Below are 23,051 nucleotides of genomic sequence, written 5' to 3'. Positions count from 1 at the left end.
CCTGAGGTTTGATTTGAGTTAAATTCTACCACTTTTTCTAAATTACTCGTCTTAACATGATCCAGGCACCTTCTGAACTAATGCAAAATGACCAGGTACCCGAGTGTGTGTCCACGTGCGTGTGTGACTTTTCTTCCTTTCCTTTCTTCTGTGTTCTTTAATTTGGGTAATACAGAAATCCAGTTTGGAAAGCTCTGGAAGAGATGTGACCGTGCTGAGAAGGTTAGACGGCAAAGGAAAAGAGGATTTGCAGTTACCTTCTACTCCTTCCCCCATTTATGATGGACAAGCCTATCTTACAAGTCACCAGTGTGCTTTGATGGGGGAGTTGGCTTTAATTATGCACACTGTGATATCATTCTCCTTACCAGTTTGGGAAAGAGTTAATTCTTTCCCAAAGACCATAGTTGCCCTTGTCTTCTCAACCTGATTCAGAGATGCAATAAAATATGAAGCAAATTTATGATCTGTTTCAAGCATTTTATTGCTGTATTTTTAAATTCATATATGCACATATAAGAACTATGATCTGTGAATAATTTGAAATGCTATAGTAGAATGATACATTTTAGATAAAACATAACCATATCTTTATATAATTGTCTCAGATTAAAATAAAAAAGAAAAATAGATTTCTAATGTGGACCAAACTGAAAAACTAATGACAGCCATAAACTGCTAACCAACCATAAATTAACATCTTCATCAAATGCTAAAATGGTATCAGTGGTTATATAAAGTAATTATTATTTCTCCTTATAAATTTGAGAATAAAGTTCAGGGATATTTAAAGGATCCATTATTTACAAATGCTTGACAATCTTAAAAGAGTTCATATTTTATTAGGAGGATGGTTGCAACACAAATCTGCTATGTTAATAGAGATGTTTAGAGATGAGGATTTAGATTTAAACATAAAAGTGCATCATGGCTTAACCTCCTTTTATGCATTTATAGACTCTGGCAATTACTGAAGAACTTGGTATGAAGATTTCTTTGTTAAATATCCTTTTTCTCCTCTTTGAAAAGAGAAGACAAATAATAGCATATTATGTACCTAACTGGTTAAAACATTAGCTCATGCACCGTCTCTTCAAGAAAGTAAGTACTGCTACATTTGCCAGGTATAGTCTCTCTGCAGAGCTATGGTCAAAATTCAGGGGCCGGGCTGAGCCTATGCCCTCCATCTGAGACTTCTCTGCAAAGAAAATGGTTTTCTTAAGCAGGCTTCCACAGAAACATGAAGAGCCATGGAGGAAGAGAGGAAATCAGGAAGTAGGGTCAGGGAATAATTCAATTTTCTTTTGGAAAAGAATCAGGCATGCATATTTTTAAAGTGTAGATTTCTCAAGAGAGTAAAATCTGGAATTATTTAACAAAGTAAGTTCTTTTTAAAGCTTAGAAAAAATTTTTTATTGGAAACAAAGCACTTTAAACTATGGAGGATTCTAGTGGCATACATATTAAAATGCTTCTGCCATTCAGATGCTATTTACAGTATGTTGCTCTATGGGGTATTATTGCGGACAATCATCTCCAAAGGTCAAAGATGAACTAAGATCTTCACTGACTAAGTCTTAGGATCACTCTTTGGTTTAACTTTTTGCAAGCATGGTTTAGTATAAAGACTTTCTTCTTAAAAATAAATATTATTTTACAGCTCTTCTGTAAATCTAAAATTAGTTCCAGATAAAAATTTCTTAAAAAGTTGAATACTTAATTTCAAAACAGAAGAAAATGTTACATCCTGTAACCTATAGATTCATAAAAAATTCAAAAATAATTTCAAATACTTAAAAAATATTTCACTTAAAGTATAAAACAAAGTATTTATTAAACTTTAAGTATATTGGCCAGTTCTTAGAAGTTATGAATAAAAGTACTTCCATTTAAACATGTAATCAATGCATTTACTAAAAAAACATGCATTTTCACATAATAATGACATACATTTTATTGCTAGTTCTTAACAACAAAAGTAATATGGAGGAAATGTTCTCTTGAAAATAAACTAAACAAAACAAAAAAACTACAAACCCAACTAATAAACACTGTGTTTAAATTTGACTCAGTAATAAACCATTAGATATTAGTACATTTACCTGTTATATTCCCTCTAATTTCTCTTATAAGCACAAAATGTTATAAGGGAAATAAAATGCTGTTTAAACATTTACTTTCTGTGTAGTCTATGATATAGCATGCTCTCCTTATAAAAATGAGTACATTTAGAAATTGAGAACATACCTTATCCTTCAAATAATTAACAATAAATGTATCAAACACTTAAAATTATTGAACCTAACCATAGTATATTGTTCCTATCTGGCTATACCCTGAATAGAAAATGCACATTATTACTCACATGATCATGGCTATTCCAGAGAATTCTGCAAAAATTTTGTTTACTCAACATATATTTTTTAGAGTAAATTGAAAACAAAGATAATTATTTCATAAATTGTCCATTTAAGGACATAATTTATTGTGATTATTAAGCACTACTGAACTCACTAGTTCAAATGCACATGAATACCTTCAGAGTCTGAGGTGAGTTCCTTTAAAACGGGTTGGGAAACTTTTTGGCTGAGAGAGCCATGAATGCCACATATTTTAAAATGTAATTCCATGAGAGCCATACAACGACCCATGTACGTTACGCATTATTCAATAAAAATTTGGTGTTGTCCCAGAGGACAACTGTGATTGGCTCCAGCTACCCACAGCCATGAACATGAGTGGTAGGAAATGAATGGATTGTAATACATAAGAATGTTTTATATTTTTAACAGTATTATTTTTTTTAAAGATTTGTCTGTGAGCCAGATGCAGCCATCAAAAGAGCCACATCTGACTTGCGAACCATAGGTTCCCCGGCCCCTGCTTTAAAACCTTAATGACTCACAGGGGTGTCTCTTGGAATAGCCAAGTATCCCAGTGAAATGCTGTACGTCCAGTTACTGAAGGAGCCATGGTTTATTTTCATCAACAGCATTCTGTATTAGATGCTTTTTTTACAGTTTAGATTTCAGCTTTATGAATAAATGGAATACTGTCCAAATATTATTGTTGTATTTATTATTTGTGGTAAAGTGATCCACAGAAGACAAAGACCATATCTAATGGGAATCTCTCTCTCATTTCTTGTTGTTCTTATACATCTTTCCACAGTATAACAATTATTAAAACGTGTAGCATAACAAGGTTGGCCTGTTAAAATAAACTTATTAAAAAGCTTACTAGTCACTGATAATTCCTGGATCTGTGATAACTTCCCACATAAATAACTAAGCTAAAATATATAAAAAAGTATGCTAAATATAACAATTTTTTAAAAATATGCTTTTAAGGAAAGTATCAGAATATAAAAATGTGTGTGTGTGTATGTGTGTGTGTGTGTGTGTGTGTGTGTGTGTGTGTGTGTTTTGGGGGATGAGAATGTAAGGATAACTCACCCAGCAAAAGTATTTCCCAAATAATTTGCTACTTGTAATCAAATCTAACATGATCTTCGTAGAAAAATAAGAAGACATAGTCATTCACCTGTGCTTTAAAAGTTGATTTATTGAATTCCTGTTGTAAATAAAAGAAAATTAAATTGATTTACAAAGCATTTTTCTAAATTGATGTACAAAGTGTTTTTCTCACCCAAAATCTAAAGATAATATGTTTCTTCACAAATCCACATATATACCATTTTAAAATAAAAAGATAATATTAAAAAAATGATTCAGGACAAATTTTAAAAGAATATTCAACATTCCTCTGCCTAAGAAATGTTTTTAACATAAATATTGCCAAATTATCTCCTATCTAAAAATATGTAGTAGAGTTTTTCATGAATTAAATTTATCTTACTCAAGAAGGTATTATAAACAGAATAGGCATTTAAAGCTAAAAAGTTTAAACATCAATGATCAGTGATTTAGATTAATATTATGAAGTGGGATAAGTAATAATTGCTTTAGATAAATACTAGAGTTTTATGTGATCGCTCATTATAATTTAAAGTAATGCTACAGGGGATGTAATCTTGGCTTGCTAACTTTTTCTTAATTATGTGAATATGAATACCTAATAATGCAGTCAAATAAATAATAGTTTGCAACATTGGTGAACTTAATAGGTTAAGACAGTGCACATTCTACTGGCAAACAATTCTTGTTCTATAATTATTAACATTATTTTATACTAAGATCAAAACCTGGAAAAATTTTTTTCCTTTGATCTTTGAAATTGGTTTTAAGATTCTACTGTTAAATTAGAAGATGCTTATAGAAAAAGGTACCTATGTTATTTTTTATGAGAAAATACGGAGAAGCAATCCTGCAAATTTTGAGTCAGGAAGCTTCTTTGCCTTAGACTCATGACCCAAACTTAATCATAAAATGGAGAAGATATAATGAAGTGTGCCAGGAAAACAGAGACAGGCAGATAATATTTCCTATATAAGTTGTTTTATCACATGCCTTATTTAATGATACACAGTTTTTATCTTAATACTTTCAAAGCATTGCTTGACCAGGTAGTGGTGCAGTGGATAGAATATCAACCTGGGATGCAAAGGACCCAGGTTCAAAACTCTGAGGTTGTCGGCATGCGTGTGGGCTCACCAGCTGAGCGTGGGGTCACTGGCTTGAGCATGGGATCATAGCCATGACCCTGTGGTCATTTGTTTGAGCCCAAAAGTTGCTGGCTTGAAGCCCAAGGTCCCTGGCTTGAGCCCAAGGTCACTTGCTCTGCTATTGCTTCTGGGTCAAGGCACATATGAGAAAGCAATCAATGAACAACTAAGGTGCCACAACAAAGAATTGATCCTTCTCATCTCTCTCCCTTCCTGTCTGTCTGTCCCTAGCTGTCCCTTTCTCTCTCTGTCATACACATAAAAAAAAAAATACCTTCAGAGCATTTTATTTTTGCTAATTGAATGCATTGTTACTGTTGGTCGTTGATATCAAATAACATTACTAGTTATTCATTTACTTTAATTGGAAACTTAGGGGAGACTTACAAATGAAAAGATAGGGTTTTTTTGTTTGTTTTTTGTTTTTTCAGAGACGGAGAGAGAGTCAGAGAGAGGGATAGACAGGGATAGACAGACAGGAACGGAGAGATGAGAAGCATCAATTATCAGTTTTTTGTTGCAACACCTTAGTTGTTCATTGATTGCTTTCTCATATGTGCTTTGACCGCAGGCCTTCAGCAGACAGATTAACCCCTTGCTCGAGCCAGCGACATTGGGTTGAAGCTGGTGAGCTTTTGCTCAAACCAGATGAGCCTGCGCTCAAGCTGGTGACCTCAGAGTCTTGAACCTGGGTCCTCTGCATCCCAGTCTGACACTCTATCCACTGTGCCACCGCCTGGTCAGGCAAGATAGGTTTTTATAATATGTAAAATACAGTTTAAAAAAAAATCTGAAGCCTCAAGGACTGTATTTGGGTTTTGTTATTTTCACCATATAATCACAATACCTGATGTATATGTTTTATTGTGTGCAAATATCCACATAGTAATTTCTCATTACAAAAATTTATTGTGGAATCAGTGATGTAAGGTTAGTCAGAACTATGGATAAATCAGAACCTTAGAATAGTTTTAAAAAGATGAATTTATTACAACTACATTCATAATAAATTAGATGTGAATCTGTTATTTTTCCTAATAAACTATGTGTTCTCAGGAAGGGTAATCTAGTGCATAATATATCTAGAACAGAGGAAATGCTCAATAAATGTTTGATCAAATAAATGCATAATGCATTAACTAATGACAAGAAATGTTCCCTTTCACAAATACATAAAACCAGTTTTCAAAGGGCATTGTTAAAGTATCTCCTTTACAACTTTATGTTTGCATATTGCATTACACTTTTCAAAATAAGTTCACATATGCTGTGTTTAATCCTCATAATGAACCCTAGTACAGAAAAGGCCTTATTATTTTTATTTTGCTAATAAGGAAACTGAAGCACTGAGAAGCAAACTGACTTGTTGATGATAACAAACGAGTTGTGTCACAGCTAGAATCCATGTCTTTTAACTTACTTTGTTATGACCTTTTTCTTTCTATTTATAAACAGTCTTAGTTACTAGACTTGAGCCTGTCACAGGACTCTCTTGTTTTGATTCTCCTGTCCATTGCTTTTGTATAATATTTTCTCAGCCATTTCATTTATTCTCTCTCTCTACTCTAAATTCCTGTACACACTTCTAATTATCAGTTAAGCAGAATGAGAATGAATTAGTTTTCTGCATTTTGTCTGCCATAACATTGCAGAAGTGTATTACTAAGATAAAGTTAAGAAAAACAAAGTTTCCATTTAAGGTAGTAATATGGTGGACTAGATGTCCTAATACAAAATGAATGGGATATGCTTTGTGGCAGGCAGGAGATCAAGTCTAGGGCCTAAGTTGAGCATGCACGAGTGTGTGTGTGCATGCATGTGTGGTATAGAGGTTGAGGACAGGGTTTACAGCAGCCCAGGGTGGAGGGTGGCTGGGCACAGCACTGGGAAGATAAGTGGGGGTAGTTTTAGGTTAGGCCCTGGCTTTTCTCTCAAAGTAAGTTTCTCACCAACACTTTCCTGGGTAAATAGATCATTAAAACATGGTGGGTGCACATTATGGAATACTGAATAAGAAGAATCTGGTTTATAGAAAATACAGCTATGCAAATTAAAAACATGCACCCAAGATAATGATATGTTTTATAAAAAGATAAACATAAAACAGTTTAGAATGTGTGCCTATGATAAGGAGAGTATGATGGTGGGGTTAGGATAAAATAGAATAAGTATATAAAGCCAGAGGGGCCTTGCTTAGACCAATTGTAATTGTGTATCATGAGCTAATGGGTATAAGCAGTATGATGGCTCAATCTTATGAACCTGAGGTTAAAGTAAAAAGAAGGAAGAAACCAATTCAATAAATGTGTTAAAAACCAGATGTGATATGCTGTACAGAGAAAAAAACTAGAAGAGCAATCTATAGAAATTACCTAGAATGTAAATTAGAAATATTAAATATGGGGAGGAAAGGTCAAATGACACTGAGTATAGGATGATAGGATTGAACAGAGAGCCAGAGAGAGGTAATATTCAGAGAGATAACAGCTGAGAATATTCCATACCTGATGAACGACATACATTCTCAGACTCAAGAATCACAAGCACAACAAATAGAAACTAAAAACATCAAAGACAAAGAGAACATGTTAAAGCTGTCAGAGAGAAAAGGCAGACTACCTACTAAATAATTAAACTGATAAAAGGCTAATTTCTTGAAAACAATGATGAAAGCTGTAGGAACATATGTTATCTTCAAGGTGCTGTGAAGAAATAATTCTCATCCTAGATGTGTGTACCTAGTGAGATCAGGTTTTTAGAATGAGGTCAAATGAAAACATCTTCATCAAGCAAAATAGTTCAGAGCAGAAGACATTCACTAAGAAACATTTAGAGCATATATTTCAGGAAAGAGAAAATAAATTCTAGAAAATCTATTTATTTATGTACTTTAAAAATAAATTTCCTTTTAAAAACAATAGCACAGTTCTGAAATATTAGAAATTCCAATTAATGCAGCATGAGTTATCTGTGTTTGATTACCTCCTTTGGCTTTTTAGATAGAGCATCATCATTGATGTCAGATGCCAATCAATCATTTGGTAATCTGATATTAGAAATCTTGGAAACATGGATATAAAGCTACATTGTGGCATATATAATTCTACCCCATTACATACATGTTGTAATTCAAAATAAAACAAGTAAACTCCAAGTCCAAAAGATGAGGTGTCAAGAACAAATACTACTAAATGAAAGCATTTAAGGAACACTTAATTGCAATACTGGCCTAACCTTATAGCCTATACTAAAGCCAAATGCTATAATCAATCCTTTAATGATTTCAATATTTGCTTCTACAATAAACCTAATACTAATGTCTAGGGAAATTGCTGAATATATAATAGGTTTTGTGTGTTCTTTATACATTAAACCTTATCAGTATCTAACTTGAACATGAGTGGTCTTATATCAGAAGAAATTTGTGCTATTGAGCCATAGTATATAATGTACTAAAGATCATTTATGGATGATTAAATATTGAAATTGAAGTATTTAATCTATGGCAAACTTATTTAATACAAACATACTCCGGTGATACAGATATTATTGATATTATACTGGAAGGAAATCTTTTCATACAGTCTATCTCTTGGAAATTTAATTTCCTTCCCTGTGATTTTGGATGTTGTTAGACTGTGTCTATTTCCAGCACAGTTTCTAACAGTACATAAAGTGTGTGTTTACATATTAGAGAAGAATTTAAGTGACTTTAAAAAATCTACAGTGTCACATCTATTGCTGTCTATTTACTATGACAGGTGAAAAATTATAATATGTAGAAACTTAAGCACTATTTTAAGTTTATTACTATGTTGATTTTGATGTCCATTTTCATGCCACCATTATGCTTTATGACCAAGTATAAACTGGACTGATCGCACATCAAATAAAAATTGGCATTTAAAAAAAAATAAGCAAAGCAATTACATTTGCAGAAATTAAAAACAAACAGATAAGCTGAGGATGTTTAGGTTAGTTTTTTTTCTTTTAGCTTCTTTAAGATTTGACTTTGTACTGAAATAAAACATCAGAATCTGGGTACTGAATACCAAGCAAGAAGCGGCCACTGTCTAGTTGTATAGGTTTATCATCCATTATTTCTAAATCAAAGTAGGTTAAAAGTACAACTAACAATTGCTTCACTTCATTAATTGCCAAAAATCGGCCTGGGCATTTGCTGGTTCCCAATCCAAATGGCAGTATGTAATACTTCAGCCTTTTCCCACTTTTGAAAAAAGTGGTTTTCTTCTTACCATTTTCTACAAAACGGTCGAATCTATACTCCTGTGAAGAAGAAATAGAGAATGTTAAAATAAAAAATTTACATGAAATAGTAAATTTGAAATAGTATGAGTTCATGTCCATAAAGTTGGCAGCTCCCCCTGCCTTTTAAAAGGCTTCTTTTAAGAAAGTAAAAGGTGATTAACTTCAAATCATGTATGAACTTTGAAAACACTCAGATTCTAATAAGAAATTACTTCTCCCATATAGAGTAAAATCAAAACACAGCTCAGGGCCACGGTAATGGAGAGGGGTCACCAGGAAAGATTGCCATGTAGTAACTCTATCTCCAGTAACTTTTCTTCCCAATTCACATTTCTCTTCTGTGTTGTTTCCTGAATATAGAAGCAATATCTATCCCTGTTTTTGCTCTCAGTGGTGGGCAAATGACAGGCCAATGTTGGGTAGAAGGTCAGAGCTCTGGCACTGCCGTCCATGTTAATGGAATAATACGTAGGAGCTGCTGAGGATCCAAAATATAATTTTTCTATTTTCTCACAGTCAGCTACTAATGGATGAGAATTATGAACTTAGGATCAATGCCTGTGTTTGGATTCAGTAGATATAAAATAGTAAAATTCACATAAGCCACTAGAGAGGAGCTAAGCCACAAAACCAGTTTTGCTTGTTTTTTGATGTTGTACTGAATTTCTATTTTTTAATTAACTTTTCCTTTTTTAATATTTATTTATTTATTCATTTTGGAGAAGAGAGAGAGAGAGAGAGAAAGGGAGGAGGAGCAGGAAGTATCAACTCCCATATGTGTCTTGACCAGACAAGTGCAGGGTTTTGAACCAGCGACCTCAGCATTACAGGTCAATGCTTTATCCACTGTGCCACCACAGGTCAGGCACTGAATTTCTTCTATGTCAGTTCTATTAGAGTGAAGTCTCCTTGGGTTAACTCTAGGGTGGCAGGTGTTTCTGCCATGTTTTTATAAATAAGTTATATTATACTTGTTACAGAAAGCAGTGGGACTGGTTCGTAGAGTGTTTGGTCTGCCATTTTAATTTACTTTCATTTGGGTTTCCAAAAGAGAATAAATGACCTCATTTCAGCCCATGATGAATTAAGTCATTGATTAAATTAATACATGGGGGATGCATGAAGCTGAGTAAGTATTTCCTGTACTTGGTATTAGACCTGCTCAGCACACAACTGTCATATGAACTACATGAAGTCAAAGGCAAAAGAGCAGATCAGATGGAAAGCATTTCAGGTTATGAAGAAAACCCTATAATATGTGGATAGATTCTGAATTCATCACAAATAACCTAACTGTCTCACTTCATGCCAATGTTAATGTTAGCAAAATCATTTCCTTTAAAAGTAGTGGGTTGACCCTTATTTACCTAGGATACATGTTTTGATAAATAGTCATGCTCAGAAAACACACTTTGGGGTAGCTCCTATTCCTCTCCACCTTGTAAGTAAGCTGATGCAGGCAAAATTAGTCTACATTAATAAGAATACAAATGTATTTTCCCACAGAGAAATTTCTGTATCTGAATAGAATCTAAACAGTGGGGAACTAAAAATATCTCTTCATCCCTATGAATAAGGACACTCTTTGTTGACATATATTTTGTTACTGGAAATAGAGTTACTACATGGAAATCTTTGCTGGTGACTTCTGTCCATTACTGTGGCTCCAAGCTGTTGCCAGGTTCAGTATTGCTGCTTCCTAACCAATCTGAGGAGACTAGCACTGTCCTCAAGAGCTCCAGGCCTAGGAGCTATTAAAATCAGTTTAAGTTCATTTTGCCATGAAATGATTTGTTATACAAGGTCTTGCTGGAGTCCCATTGTTTAAGCCAGAAAATACAAAAGGAAAGCTTAGCTTGGGTTATGACTTCATAATGTCCTGGCTTTCCTGTCCTTCTTTGTGAAACTGAATGTGCTGCCCTCTGAGAGGCCATGATGATCTACACATAATGATTCCCAACCCCTGTGATCTTAGCGTTTATATTCAGTTCCCCAGATTTCTAGTCAATCAGTAATGTCACTCCTCAAATTTTCTATCTTCTATTCAATTTACTCACACTAAACATCTGAGAAATTCCTATTTATTTAAATATATTATGAAACAAGAAGGGAAAAGGCCAACTTGTTTTGCTCTGAGACTATCATTAAGGTCAAAGGGCACATAGACAACATATATTTTGCATGGAAACTAATTTTCAGGGTTTTGTTTTGTTTTTTCCATTGCCAAGGCATGTAGAACCACAACAGGAACTGATATTAGGAGGAACTTGTGGCAGATGCTAAGCATATAGTCTGGTTTTAGCCAAAAAGAGAAGGGGTATAATAGTTTCATGCCTGAGATTTGGGGGTCACAGTGTCATGGAACAAAGAGTTAAGGAGCTCAAGATGCACATGGTCATTTGAAACAACTTAAATACAGGGTTCATCATGTTGACTTAAACTCTTATAGCCATAATAACTCAGCACCTCATAATTAAAGTGAGTCAGTTAAATGTGACATTATTAAGTAGATTAGAATAGAGAAATCACAAGAGAAAGGGTAAGACATGGAAATTCTCCATTGCTCCTCTAATGATTGTTGTGAATGACTCCTCAACATCTTTCCTCTACATAAGATTTGTCTAGGCTCCAATGGTGGTAATCCCATTGCTCTGGCCTCTGACTGATTTAGGATAGGGTATGTGAACCAATCTCATCAGTTCTACAGAGAAAAAGTCTGTGGGGACATCTGGGAAAGTTCCCTCTTGTCAAGACAGAAAAACAAACAAACAAACAAACAAGCAAACAAACAAAGACTGTTCATCACCCTTCCTTCTATGGACCTAGCTATATGTGAATAGGATGCCTGCAACTGCTGTGGCTTTCTTGCCACCAGGCTGAAGACAGAACTAACCCACAGGAAATGGCAGAGCCAAGAAATCCCAGTACATTGTTGTTGTCACACTGTCTTATTTATCTCTGTATTTTTAAAGCACACAACAGAGTGCTATGCACATAGTAGAGGTTCCATATATGTTTGTCGAAATAATGAATAAATACATGACAATAAAGTATATTTTAAAAGCAATCTTCAAGCTTTTGAAGAAAACAGAGATATTGAATGAGTAAATAAACATGTAGAGAATGAAGAGTAGATGAATATTCAGTGTTTACAAAGGAAACATGGTATAATATTTAGCACTACAAATCAACACTGGATAGTTGATTCCATTTTCTGGATAGAAGAGAATTTTTGGTGTAAGTGAACACTCTAATTTGTGTCCTTTAAATATTATGTTTAGTTCATTCAAAAGATTTTTAAAGTACTTCCTGGATGTGAAGCATTGAAGTTAAAAAGGCATAAACATGGTCTTACTGAGTTAGGTGACATGCAGTATGATCAGGTCTTGTATTCACTTAGTTCGTTATCTGAGTATAAGAACCAAATTAGACAAAAGTTATGACTTCCTGGCAATAAAAAGTGTCAATGTTTTGAATGGATGACCAAGAAGCTTCCCTGTTACCCCTAGCTTACAGTCAGTCTTCCTGGGAGCAAGATGACAGATGAGTCCCTTTTTATCTCTATTATTTGGGTTCCAACCACAGTGTCTTCAAGCCAGCTTGTACTAGGTCAGGAAAGTGTGCATATCCCTTTTCACCTCCATGTTTAGGGTCTTCATGTTGGTAACATAAAATCAGCCAAGGTGGGAATATTTACACCATAAAAACTGACAAACTCAAGGCTTTCAGAGTGCTGGACTACCATCTGTGCTGGTCTACCAGCTGTTTCCAACATCGTAGATATCAAGTGCCAGTTTATGAGAACATAGCCATGTGATAAGGCCAAGCTCCTAAACAATGAGCTCTTAAGAAGAGAGGTCTTTTTAAATTCCATGTCACCCATTGTGCCCACGAAAGTGATTTATGGATAGTAGATGTTCACTATACATTTGTTTGTTTCCTTGAAGTGTTTCCTGAGGTCACAATCTCTATTCCAGTTTAGGATATAGATAGAAATTATTTAGAGGCTTTTGAACTTCAAAGCTTTAGTGGGTAGTCCCATGGCTTTATAATTATTTGTTGTTTTCCTCTTTTCTTCCTTTAGGAGGCTACATGGTTATGATAATGTGTTATCAACTTGAATGTTCACTGTTTCTTCCACAGAGAGCTCCCCAGGTTTCCCTTTGTGCCTTAGCACCTTTGGCCATAGAAAAAACACCCAATAGATTGGTCTTTTTCATAGCTATAGTTTTGCATTTTGGGGGAAAAAAAATTATCATCAATTTACTGATTCTTTGAGAACCAGTGCTTGAATTCTGGCGGTTATAAAGATAAATCTGAGGAAGCCTTCAGAAAAATTTAAAAAGCTATTCATTCCTAGTTAATTTACCTTGACATTCTTAAAGCATTTAGACCAACAGAGGAAGAGGAAGAAAGAATTGGGAAGGGGTGTTTCCTTTGCTCTCTGTTATTGTTTTAAATGTTACTTGCCAGCCTGACCTGTGGTGGTGCAATGGATAAAGCGTTGACCTGAAAACAGTGAGGTCACCAGTTTGAGGCCCTGGACCTGCCTGGTCAAGGCACTTATGGGAGTTGTTGCTTCCTGCTCCTCCTCTCTCTCTCTCTCTCTCTCTCCTCTCCAAAATGAATATATATATATATATATATATTTTTTTTTTTTTTTGTATTTTTCTGAAACTGGAAACGGGGATAGACAGTCAGACAGACTCCCGCATGCGCCCGACCGGGATCCACCCGGCATGCCCACCAGGGGCGATGCTCTGCCCACCAGGGGGCAATGCTCTGCCCCTCCAGGGCGTCGCTCTGTCGAGACCAGAGCCACTCTAGCGCCTGGGGCAGAGGCCAAGGAGCCATCCCCAGCGCCCGGGCCATCCTTGCTCCAATGGAGCCTTGGCTGTGGGAGGGGAAGAGAGAGACAGAGAGGAAGGAGGGGGTGGGGGTGGAGAAGCAAATGGGCGCTTCCCCTATGTGCCCTGGCTGGGAATCGAACCCGGGTCCACCCGCACGCCAGGCCGACGCTCTACCGCTGAGCCAACCGGCCAGGGCCTAAATAAAAATATTAAAAAAAATAATGTTAAAATTAAAAAAAAATAAATGTTACTTACCAATTTGTTTTCCCACACAGGCAAGAACTACCTAAGTGGCCGCAACATGATATACTAAGCAATAAATATTTAGGAAAATAATTCTTAAGACACAGGTTACATGTTGTTAGTTTATAGACCCAGTTAGGTCCCCAAACATGTTTTGTTTAGCCCAAATAATGTTCTAAACTTTATTTTTCCAAACATTTGGAAATTCTAATCTTCACCCAGAAATCTGTTTCTTGATTTAAAACCAGGCCTACATGCCTGTAAGAACTAAGGGTTAGTTTAGAAGTAGCTAAATGGTCTTATTGAGATGTCTCCTATGCTTTCCTTTTGTCATAGTTCTCACCACTCCAAATAGTATTGCTATATTTATACACAAACCACTTCATCTATTTAGGCCTACCTAGCACATGTCTGAATGCACAATATCCGTGGTGATTTAAATTTTTAACTGGTCCACATTTTTGCTTTCAGTACATTCATCTACTCCAGCATCCCCTTGTCTATCCACCTTCTAGGGATGCCCTCTCCTGTGTGACAGGCACTGAACTTACAGCATATGGCAGCACAGACAAGTCAACAAGTAATTGCAAAATACCACATGGTTTGGACCATAAGAAAATAAATAAACGGTCCACACAGGATACAGAGTGGGCAATGGCAAATTCTCCAGGAATAAGGTGAGAATCAGGGATAATATCAAAGAAGAGGTAATTGAGAGTGATTCTTATGAAGTTATCTGGAACCTCTTAGGTAGACAAGGAAGAACATTCAGGAATAGAAATGTGTGAAGACATTCAGAAACCGGAAATTTATTATGGTCTGTTTTGATTTAAATACTATTCTGGAGTCTTTTGGCTTGAACATCCTGAAACCATGCCTTGTTGGGTTTGGAGAGCCCATGTTCTGCTAAGGCTTTTCAGTGTCTATTTGTTTTAAGAATAACTATACTTATAGCTGCAATTAGTCTTCCTCGTGTTTTTGACCCAACAGCTATTGTCTGGTTTCTATAAGTGAGTCCTAGTCTTCTCATTAAAGATTCATAGTGTACAAAAGACAGGAAGTGGGGAATACAGGCCTCTGATAAGCTCTTGGGCCAGGGCTCCAAACGACAAATGGTCAAGGACAGATTTGCCTTCTTCACTGTCAGTGCATTGTTGTAGGATGGGCATCTGTTACATGAGCATCTATAGCATCTTTTTGCCATCCTAAATTGTTAAGAACAAAAGGAATCGATTTATATGCCTGATAGTGATAAATGCTCAGTAAATATTTGTAGAATAATTACATAGGACTTTGCCAAATCATATAGAAATGGTTCTGAATTATAATTATTAGCATTCCACAACTGATTTCAAGAAAAAAAAAATACTGTGGCAAAGAATTAGCTAGTTAATTTTAACATTAGTCAGGCATATTTGACTAATGTTAAGTCTAGTAAATAATAAAAAGTGCTCATCGATGTACGTTAGAGCTACCCCAGTGATGCTAAATCAGTATTCACAATATTGCAATTTGGCTCCTCCACAGGTTTAGTATGAGGCCAACCCTTCTGACTACTATTTAAGACTGGCCAATTGATTATGTAAAGTTTGGGCATTACTATTTAGTATTCTACAAAAAATATTAGCATATAAATATAAATCAACACACTTTCAATATTTAACCTTGATTTTTAAATTCCTAAAAGTCTAATTCAGTCTTTTCTATTATTGGGGCAGGATCAGGAGTGAGGATAAGAGGAACCCAAAGATGAGTACCATAAAAACAGTGGTTACTTGGCAAATAATTATCAGATATGCCTTGGTAACTTTAATGCTGATTTTACTATCACGACATGAATAGTAAACTTAATGATTATTGGATAATCATATGATGAAAATAATAATATTAAATACACTAAAAATTATAGTTAGAAATAAAGCTATTTTAAAAATTTTAAAATATTTTTCAAATATAAATTATTTATTTGCCCAATTATTGACTACCTACTTGTGTGGGAAAAATTTTGATATTACAAATCTAGAAATAAAGTTTGTTGTCTGGGAAATGTTCAATTCACTCACCCACACCCCACTTCTGACTTGTATCATCATTTAATGCCCCTTCTTCTGAAACACATAGAAACCATGTGTATATTCTCCCCTGCCTAAAAATTTTTGCTTGGCTGATAGAATCAATATAAATTATTTCATTATATTTCACTAATATTTCATTATATTTCACTAATATTTCTTATTAGTGTCCAAAATTCAGCAATATTGTAATCCAGCCTGGCTGCATGACATCCTCACTTAGAAAGTGGGTTTAAAAGTAATTCAGCTTTTGAGCTGCTCAAAAAGAGTACAAAGGTTTCCCTTTGAAAAATGGCATTTTATATACAAAACCAATGCAGCAACATGAGATGCACAGGCAGAATATGACTGCATTCAATTTGCATGCAGGTGGTGAACCTCTGAAGTGGTATTAAGGGATGAGCCAGGGTGGATTAATTTCCAGTCTTTGATATTCATTAACTCCAGCTTTGGAAAAAAAAATACAAGGAGATGACACAATTACCCTCAGAGCTTCACCCGTGAGCAGTGGCATTACAATCTCAAGTTCATCACGCCATCCTAATTGATCGAGAAGGGGCACATATCTATAGTAAGAGGTGAAAAAATATATGAGCTTTACCTATGACTGAGATGCTTTTGACTTTTTGGGATATCAACCCCATTCTGGAAACACTTAGCAAAATTGTCAACAATATTTATTCTCTAAGCCACCTGTTAATCTGCCCTTTATATAATTTTCAATAATATATTTCAATAATTCTCTGCCAAGGGAAACCTAATTATGTCCTAAAGGTAATGATGACCAAGGTACAATGTCCATTTCATTTGAAGAAACTAGCACTGAGTCTCATCACTGTATTCCTATTTATAGGTCAGAAAAACTTTGAAAGAGAGATCCTTAAGAAATATTTCAGTAAATAGGAACATTTTCCCTTTGGAGGAAAAACAGAAGTCATCTAGCTGTCTCAAATTCCATCTGGAAGAAGGTGGGAAAAGGAGGAGATAGAAAGAGGAATGTGCTTGCAGTGTCTAGGAAGTAGCAACGACCAGCTTGATGTTTATTTACCTCTGGAGCTTCAAAGATTTCAGGGTCATAGTGCAAGAGTGGAGGAAAGATGGCCAACAGGTCTCCCTTTCGCAGATGGTAGTCCCGGGTCTCCGAAGGCAGAGTCAAATCCTCTTGAACAAAACGAATGACAGATGAAAACGTGCACAGTCGTAAAGCCTCAAGAATGGCACTTTCTGAAGAAAAACAAGCAAGCAACAGCTTCTTAAAATATGACTCCTGAGGAATGCCCACAATTTGCCATTAAATCCCATCACCAATAGCTTTGACTCTAAAGGAAACCCTTTCCTCATCAGATCCATGGACACCAAGATGGAGCCAATGGTGGCTTCACATGACCAGAGTCAGAAGGGGCGGGACACCACCTGGGGCTTTTCACAGACAAGAAGCAGCAGAGCTGTACTTGAACATAAAGTCATTAGTTAGGATTTTTATAGGAAGAAATAGTTTGCATGAGAGAAATGCTGTGTTATGGGTATACCCATTCTAAATTAAAACCAGATCCCAGTTAAATGACTGTTGGCCGGTTATTTCACCAATCTTCATATAACAACGATGCCTTTAAAGCCAGGCTGAGGCATTTAGTAACCACTTAGGCAGTTAATAGTAAAGTGATTGTAGTGGTGCTTTGTGAGACAGCTTAACACTTAATTTCTTTTATGCTTGCTGTAAATAAAATGTGAGTCAGCATTTGTTGAAAAAATTTTAAAGGGAAAATATTTTATAGGATTCAGAAGAAAACCTCATTTCCTCACATCCAGGGAAAATAATAGCCACCATAATAACCTAGAAGATTCCAGAAGCTGAATGTCCTTGCTTTCCCAGTGGCCTTCACCTTTTGCTCCTAGCACGACAGATTTTATGGCTAATTTCCGGCAATTTATCCTGGCAGTTTGAGGAGGAATTCCTTTGGGAATAATATGCATAATTTGCATAAATCATTCTGATAGCATGCATATCAGCATGTAGCTCCTGTCTAGGTCTGCATCTCTGCCTTCTTAATCAAAACTGACTATGTTTGCACCAGCGTGAATGGGCCCTAGAATATAAAGCTTGATTCTTTCTAATCAGCAATGTGGAAAAGAGCTCCAAATTGAGTATTTGTCCCCCTTCATATGGTAATAAATGGTTGTGTTTGTGGCTCGCAATGTAGAATCTCTCACACAGACCAGTTTCCTAGTGTTCAGCAAAGCTCTGAAACATTGGTACCCATTATTAGATTACAGAAGCAGACTGCATCAGCCAAAAAATAAAAATAAATGCAATTTCACTAAAATTTAAATCTATCCATGGCTTGCATAGCACTATCAAGTAGCTTTGGGTGCCTTTTCCTAGGAGATTTTTCCCTAAGCATGCATTTGTCTAAAGAAATGAGGCTGTGGTCAGCTCTGTGTGGCCAGTGTGGTGATTCAATGTGACGTACAGTGAGGCTGTGCATATTCTTTTGGACTGCCTTCGTTATTATAATCAGGCAAAGTCAAATCGGTTTGTTGGCGATGAGGCCAGAAAAGAACTTTGGTTTTGGAATGTGGACTCTACTGCAGATAGCCACAAGGCACCTGACACGATGGATTTCAACTGGCAGGACACCAGTGACCAACATTTCTGTGGTGAAAGTCGAGAATCAGCTTCTCCTGAAGGGCTGTGGGCTCTGTTGGGTCAACAACAGCACAGCATCACTTTAGCTTGTGGTGTGAAACGGTAACTGACATATTGTAGTGGCGCTGTTCACCCTCCAAGTCCAGTAGGGGTGTGGGAAGAAGAAATAAAAAGGCAAAATAATTGTGGGGTGGCCGCTGTGACAGGGCCAGCATTTAACAGTACAAATAACACGGTCACATCCGATTGGCTGACATGCTCGCGGGGAGCACACAGCTTGTGCCTACTGCAGTATCACAAATGACAATTGGGCAAGCATATCTTATGCAGAAGTTAATCACAATAATGGAGCACAAAGTGTGGCTTAGCAGTCAGATCGTAAATGACAAATCTGTTTTACCTTCCAGTACCAGTTATGTGTGCAAGACGAGGCTGGCTTTTGCTCTGAGCGATCATGCCGATAATCATTAGACGACAGAAGTAATGAGTTGCATTATTATTAACAATGGAGAGTGCGGCTTCCGTGGCTCTGTGTTGCCACATACAGGCACAAAAGCCAGCAGCTTTTCCACCAGCCCCAGTAAGAATGCAGGCAGAGCTATATGTTGAGAAGAATGACAACTGCACAATAAAAAATTTCAGCTTCTACTTGTAGTTGTCATAGTTGAGCAGACACCAGCCAGTGCCACTGACAGACCAGCTGGGCCCTGGGAGGGCTTCCATGCTGCACAGGAGGTACAGTAAATTATCCTGCACTGTAGAGCAACATCTGTTTCTATGCTAGTGCCGAACAAACAAGGCAATTTAAAACATACCAAGGGATAACCAAGCAACAATTGAACATGACCCTCATTTCCCCCCTTCTCACGCACGAGGTGCTAAACTTCATTGTGCAAGCACTCCACGAAAGAGGCCAGGTTGGTATTTGATAAGGTGTTGTCAGAGACATTTTACATATTTCTAAAAGGGAAAGAAAAGGCTTGTAGTATTGTTATTCTTAGAATCTTTCTTCCCCCTTCTATCTTTATTTCTTTTATGCCAAAGCTAGCACTCAGTTCTCAATTCGCTCTAGAATTAAAAAAAAAAAACACAACAAAACTTTCCATATACTTATAAATATTCAGTCTTTAAACCTAATTTGCTATACTTAGTTCACATGCCTTCAAGCATTTGTCTTCCAATTTCCACTGAATAAATGCGTACTAATGAGAACTAGAGCAAGCTGCTGAGGCAAAGCTGGGTGACTTGGGTCTGGCCTGCCACCAGCTTGTGATAGGCGGGCAAATTGAGTTAAAATGAAAAGTTGTCAGCTGAAATTCAACATGGTAGCCAAACAGCAAGCTGTCAATCATTTTAGCCAAAACAAGGGACTGCAGGTAATAAAAGGTCATTGTGATCATTAGTACACTTGGCTTTCATATGCAAGTTAATTTTAATTAAACATGCTCTCTATCGGTAAATGTTTTATAAAACTTATTGTGCATAATGGATTGTTAATTTATACTAACATTTAGCAGGTAATAGGACCCTCCACTTATTAAAGCATTGTAGAGAAACAGCTGTCAAAAATGCAAATATTTGGGGGATAATTTACACTGGGCACTGTAAGGTGCCAACAATTGCATGGTGATTAAGACAAGGCTTCCCATGTTTTAAGAACTGAGTTTTACTGACCAAGGGAATTGGGTTATGCATTCCCACAAGCAGCTTACAAGTCAGAGTGGGCACTGCCTTCTTCACCTGGCTAGGGAAGATTTGTTTCTCTTCAGGTGATAAAAATATTCTGATTCAGTATCCGCTGTAGGCAAAGAGCTGGGGAATGTGTTGAGCTAAGATGCTTTGCAATGTAACTGTGAAGAAAAAGGGCAAATGAAAGAAAGGTGGTAGAAAAAGACATATACACTTTCCCTTTTGCCCTCCAAATCTCAATTCTGGCTGTAATAATTGACAGATGATTCTCATTTGCAGATTTCAAGTGCACAAGTATCATAGGACTATCAATAATGCATGTTACAATGCAAACATAAATAAGCACATTCAAATTTCTGCCTCACACTTAAGCCATGTCTGTGTATGTGAAATGAATGTACTGTGACATGGCCAGGCTGTTAATTTGGGTCATCTTAATGACTGGTGCTGACTGTCATACCATCTGATTAGCCATGGTGATCAGTGGATAGCAGCAATGGCTGGAGTGAAATGAACAGCCAGGCCCGGTGCAGTCTGTTGGGGCGGAACACTTGAGCAGTCTCACTCAGGAAGAAGGTGGATGAGAAGGGGGAGTGGGACCTGGAGGCACTGTGCTCTACAGCAGTGGTCCCCAACCTTTTTTGGGCCACGGACTGGTTTCATGTCAGAAATATTTTCACGGACCAGCCTTTAGGGTGGGATGGATAAATGTATCACATGACCGAGACAAGCGTCAAGAGTGAGTCTTAGATGGATGTAACAGAGGGAATCTGGTCATTTTATAAAAATAAAACATCGTTCAGACTTAAATATAAATAAAACGGAAATAATGTAAGTTATTTATTCTTTCTCTGTGGACCAGTACCAAATGGCCCACGGACCGGTACCGGTCCGTGGCCTGGAGGTTGGGGACCACTGCTCTACAGGGTGTAAGGAAATGGAGTGAGATCCAGATGTGTGGGTGATTTTTTGCAACTGCCTTCAAGAAAGGTGAGAAGGTAATTCTGAAAATTAGATAATTTAAAGTAAAAGAACTAATTTTTGGCTCAACGATTGTATATTTTAAGTAAAGTTAAAAATAAATCTGAATTGATACAAATGAATGCCTACTTGCACTCTGTACTGCAGACATGGGCCTTTGGTTTACTGTAAAATATGGACATGTAAAGTCAGCATTCATATATTCAAATAACATTATCAAGTCCTGCTCTGCTCAGGGCACTGGGCCATTGCTACTGGTGTGAAGTGGTAACTGACATATGTAGAAAAAAGAGAACACAGCATATGGATTTGGCCTTCAAGGCCACTGTAGTTCAGGTAGCTCACAATTGGAAGGTTCATATTAACAGGAATGCTTCCCAAGATCCCAGTGAGGATAACATACAATTTCTAAATGGACATCTCCAATGACGACATTCAGAAAGTCCTTTTTAATAGAAAGTTATTCTTTGTACTGGGCTGAAATTTTTCTCCCTTTAATATCACCCCTTTAGAAAACCCAAAGGCAAATTATATATATATATATATATCTTCTTCCACACAGTAACCCTTTAAAAATATTTAAAGACAAATCTCATGTCATTTTAAAATTGTATCTCAGAGAATATATGGCTTTCTTCTGACATCCTGAGTGAATTGAATTAGTAAACATGCCACTAAAATGTGGCAGAAGGGGGTGTGCTATTTCTGTGGGAAAACAGAGAGGAACTACTTTCTCTGCCCCAGATACCATACTTCTATTAATGTTTCATTGGAAGCAGATGAACAACATATTTTTGAAAGAATATCACCACTGACTTGTTTTAAGTTTTTTAATATCCCAGAAGTTATCAGCACTGGCTGTCTGTTGGAATCATCTGAGATGGTTTAGTAATAATAATAATAGTAATAATAAATGCTCCACCTCAGACCAATACAAGCAGAACCACTGCATTAACGAACGCTTTTAAATTTGTGCTTTTAAACTGTGGGAGCACATTAGAATCATCCAGGGAGCTTTTAAAGCCATCAGCCTGCACCCCAGGCCACTGAAACCAGAACCTCTGTGGGTGGGACCAGGAATGAGTACCTTTGAAGTTTCCCAGATGATTCCAATGAGGAATCCAGGCTGAGAACCACGGCTTTAAACCCTTTGCTGCTCAGCCACACTTTTTCTCATCCTATTCTTGCACAGTTGATGTTTAGACCTAAATACAATAATCTGCATTCTCATTAAATTTCCCGTTCAATCCTTTCAACTCCTGCTTTCAGCATTCATTATATTATCTAACCCTCTTAGCTTTGTGCTGAGCTGGAAATTTGATAAACATCCAAAGCAGTGTTTTTCACTTTTTAACCAATGTTTTCTTATATTATATATAAAAACATCACTACCTTATTTCTGGTGTACCCCTTATGGAAGATACCTCTCCCTCCAGCTCCAGTTAGAAGTTTCTAACATGAGGTAGAATCGATAACTCCTGTCTAGCCCCACTGGAAGAGAGGAGTTTGTAAACTATATTATTGTTATCTAAATTATGTACAATTTTAATTTCTCAAATTCACAATTACTTTATAATACTAAATAGAAAGTTTTTTTCAAAATAATACCCATGATTGTGCCAAATATAACGCACGAAGATATTAATAATAAGAGAAAGTATGTGTCAGGGATATAT

At 36.4% G+C, this 23,051-nt stretch overlaps 1 protein-coding gene across 2 annotated transcripts in view; it reads right to left on the bottom strand.

The window, feature by feature from the left end:
* Nucleotides 1–5,590: 5,590 nt before the first annotated feature.
* Nucleotides 5,591–23,051, bottom strand: part of CYP7B1 (cytochrome P450 family 7 subfamily B member 1) — a 174,017-nt gene continuing 156,556 nt past the window's right edge. For both annotated transcript variants that reach the window (XM_066378969.1, XM_066378967.1), the window contains exons 5-6: nucleotides 17,107–17,282; nucleotides 5,591–8,911 (exon numbers count right to left, since the gene is read on the bottom strand). In XM_066378969.1, coding sequence (XP_066235066.1) covers nucleotides 8,624–8,911; nucleotides 17,107–17,282 — 464 coding nt within the window. In that variant the 3' untranslated portion in view covers nucleotides 5,591–8,623. The remainder of the gene's footprint in view (nucleotides 8,912–17,106; nucleotides 17,283–23,051) is intronic.

This window comes from Saccopteryx leptura, chromosome 3, assembly GCF_036850995.1.
Source record: "Saccopteryx leptura isolate mSacLep1 chromosome 3, mSacLep1_pri_phased_curated, whole genome shotgun sequence".
NCBI classification, from domain to species: domain Eukaryota; kingdom Metazoa; phylum Chordata; class Mammalia; order Chiroptera; family Emballonuridae; genus Saccopteryx; species Saccopteryx leptura.
This window is presented reverse-complemented; position numbering and strand designations above follow the sequence as displayed.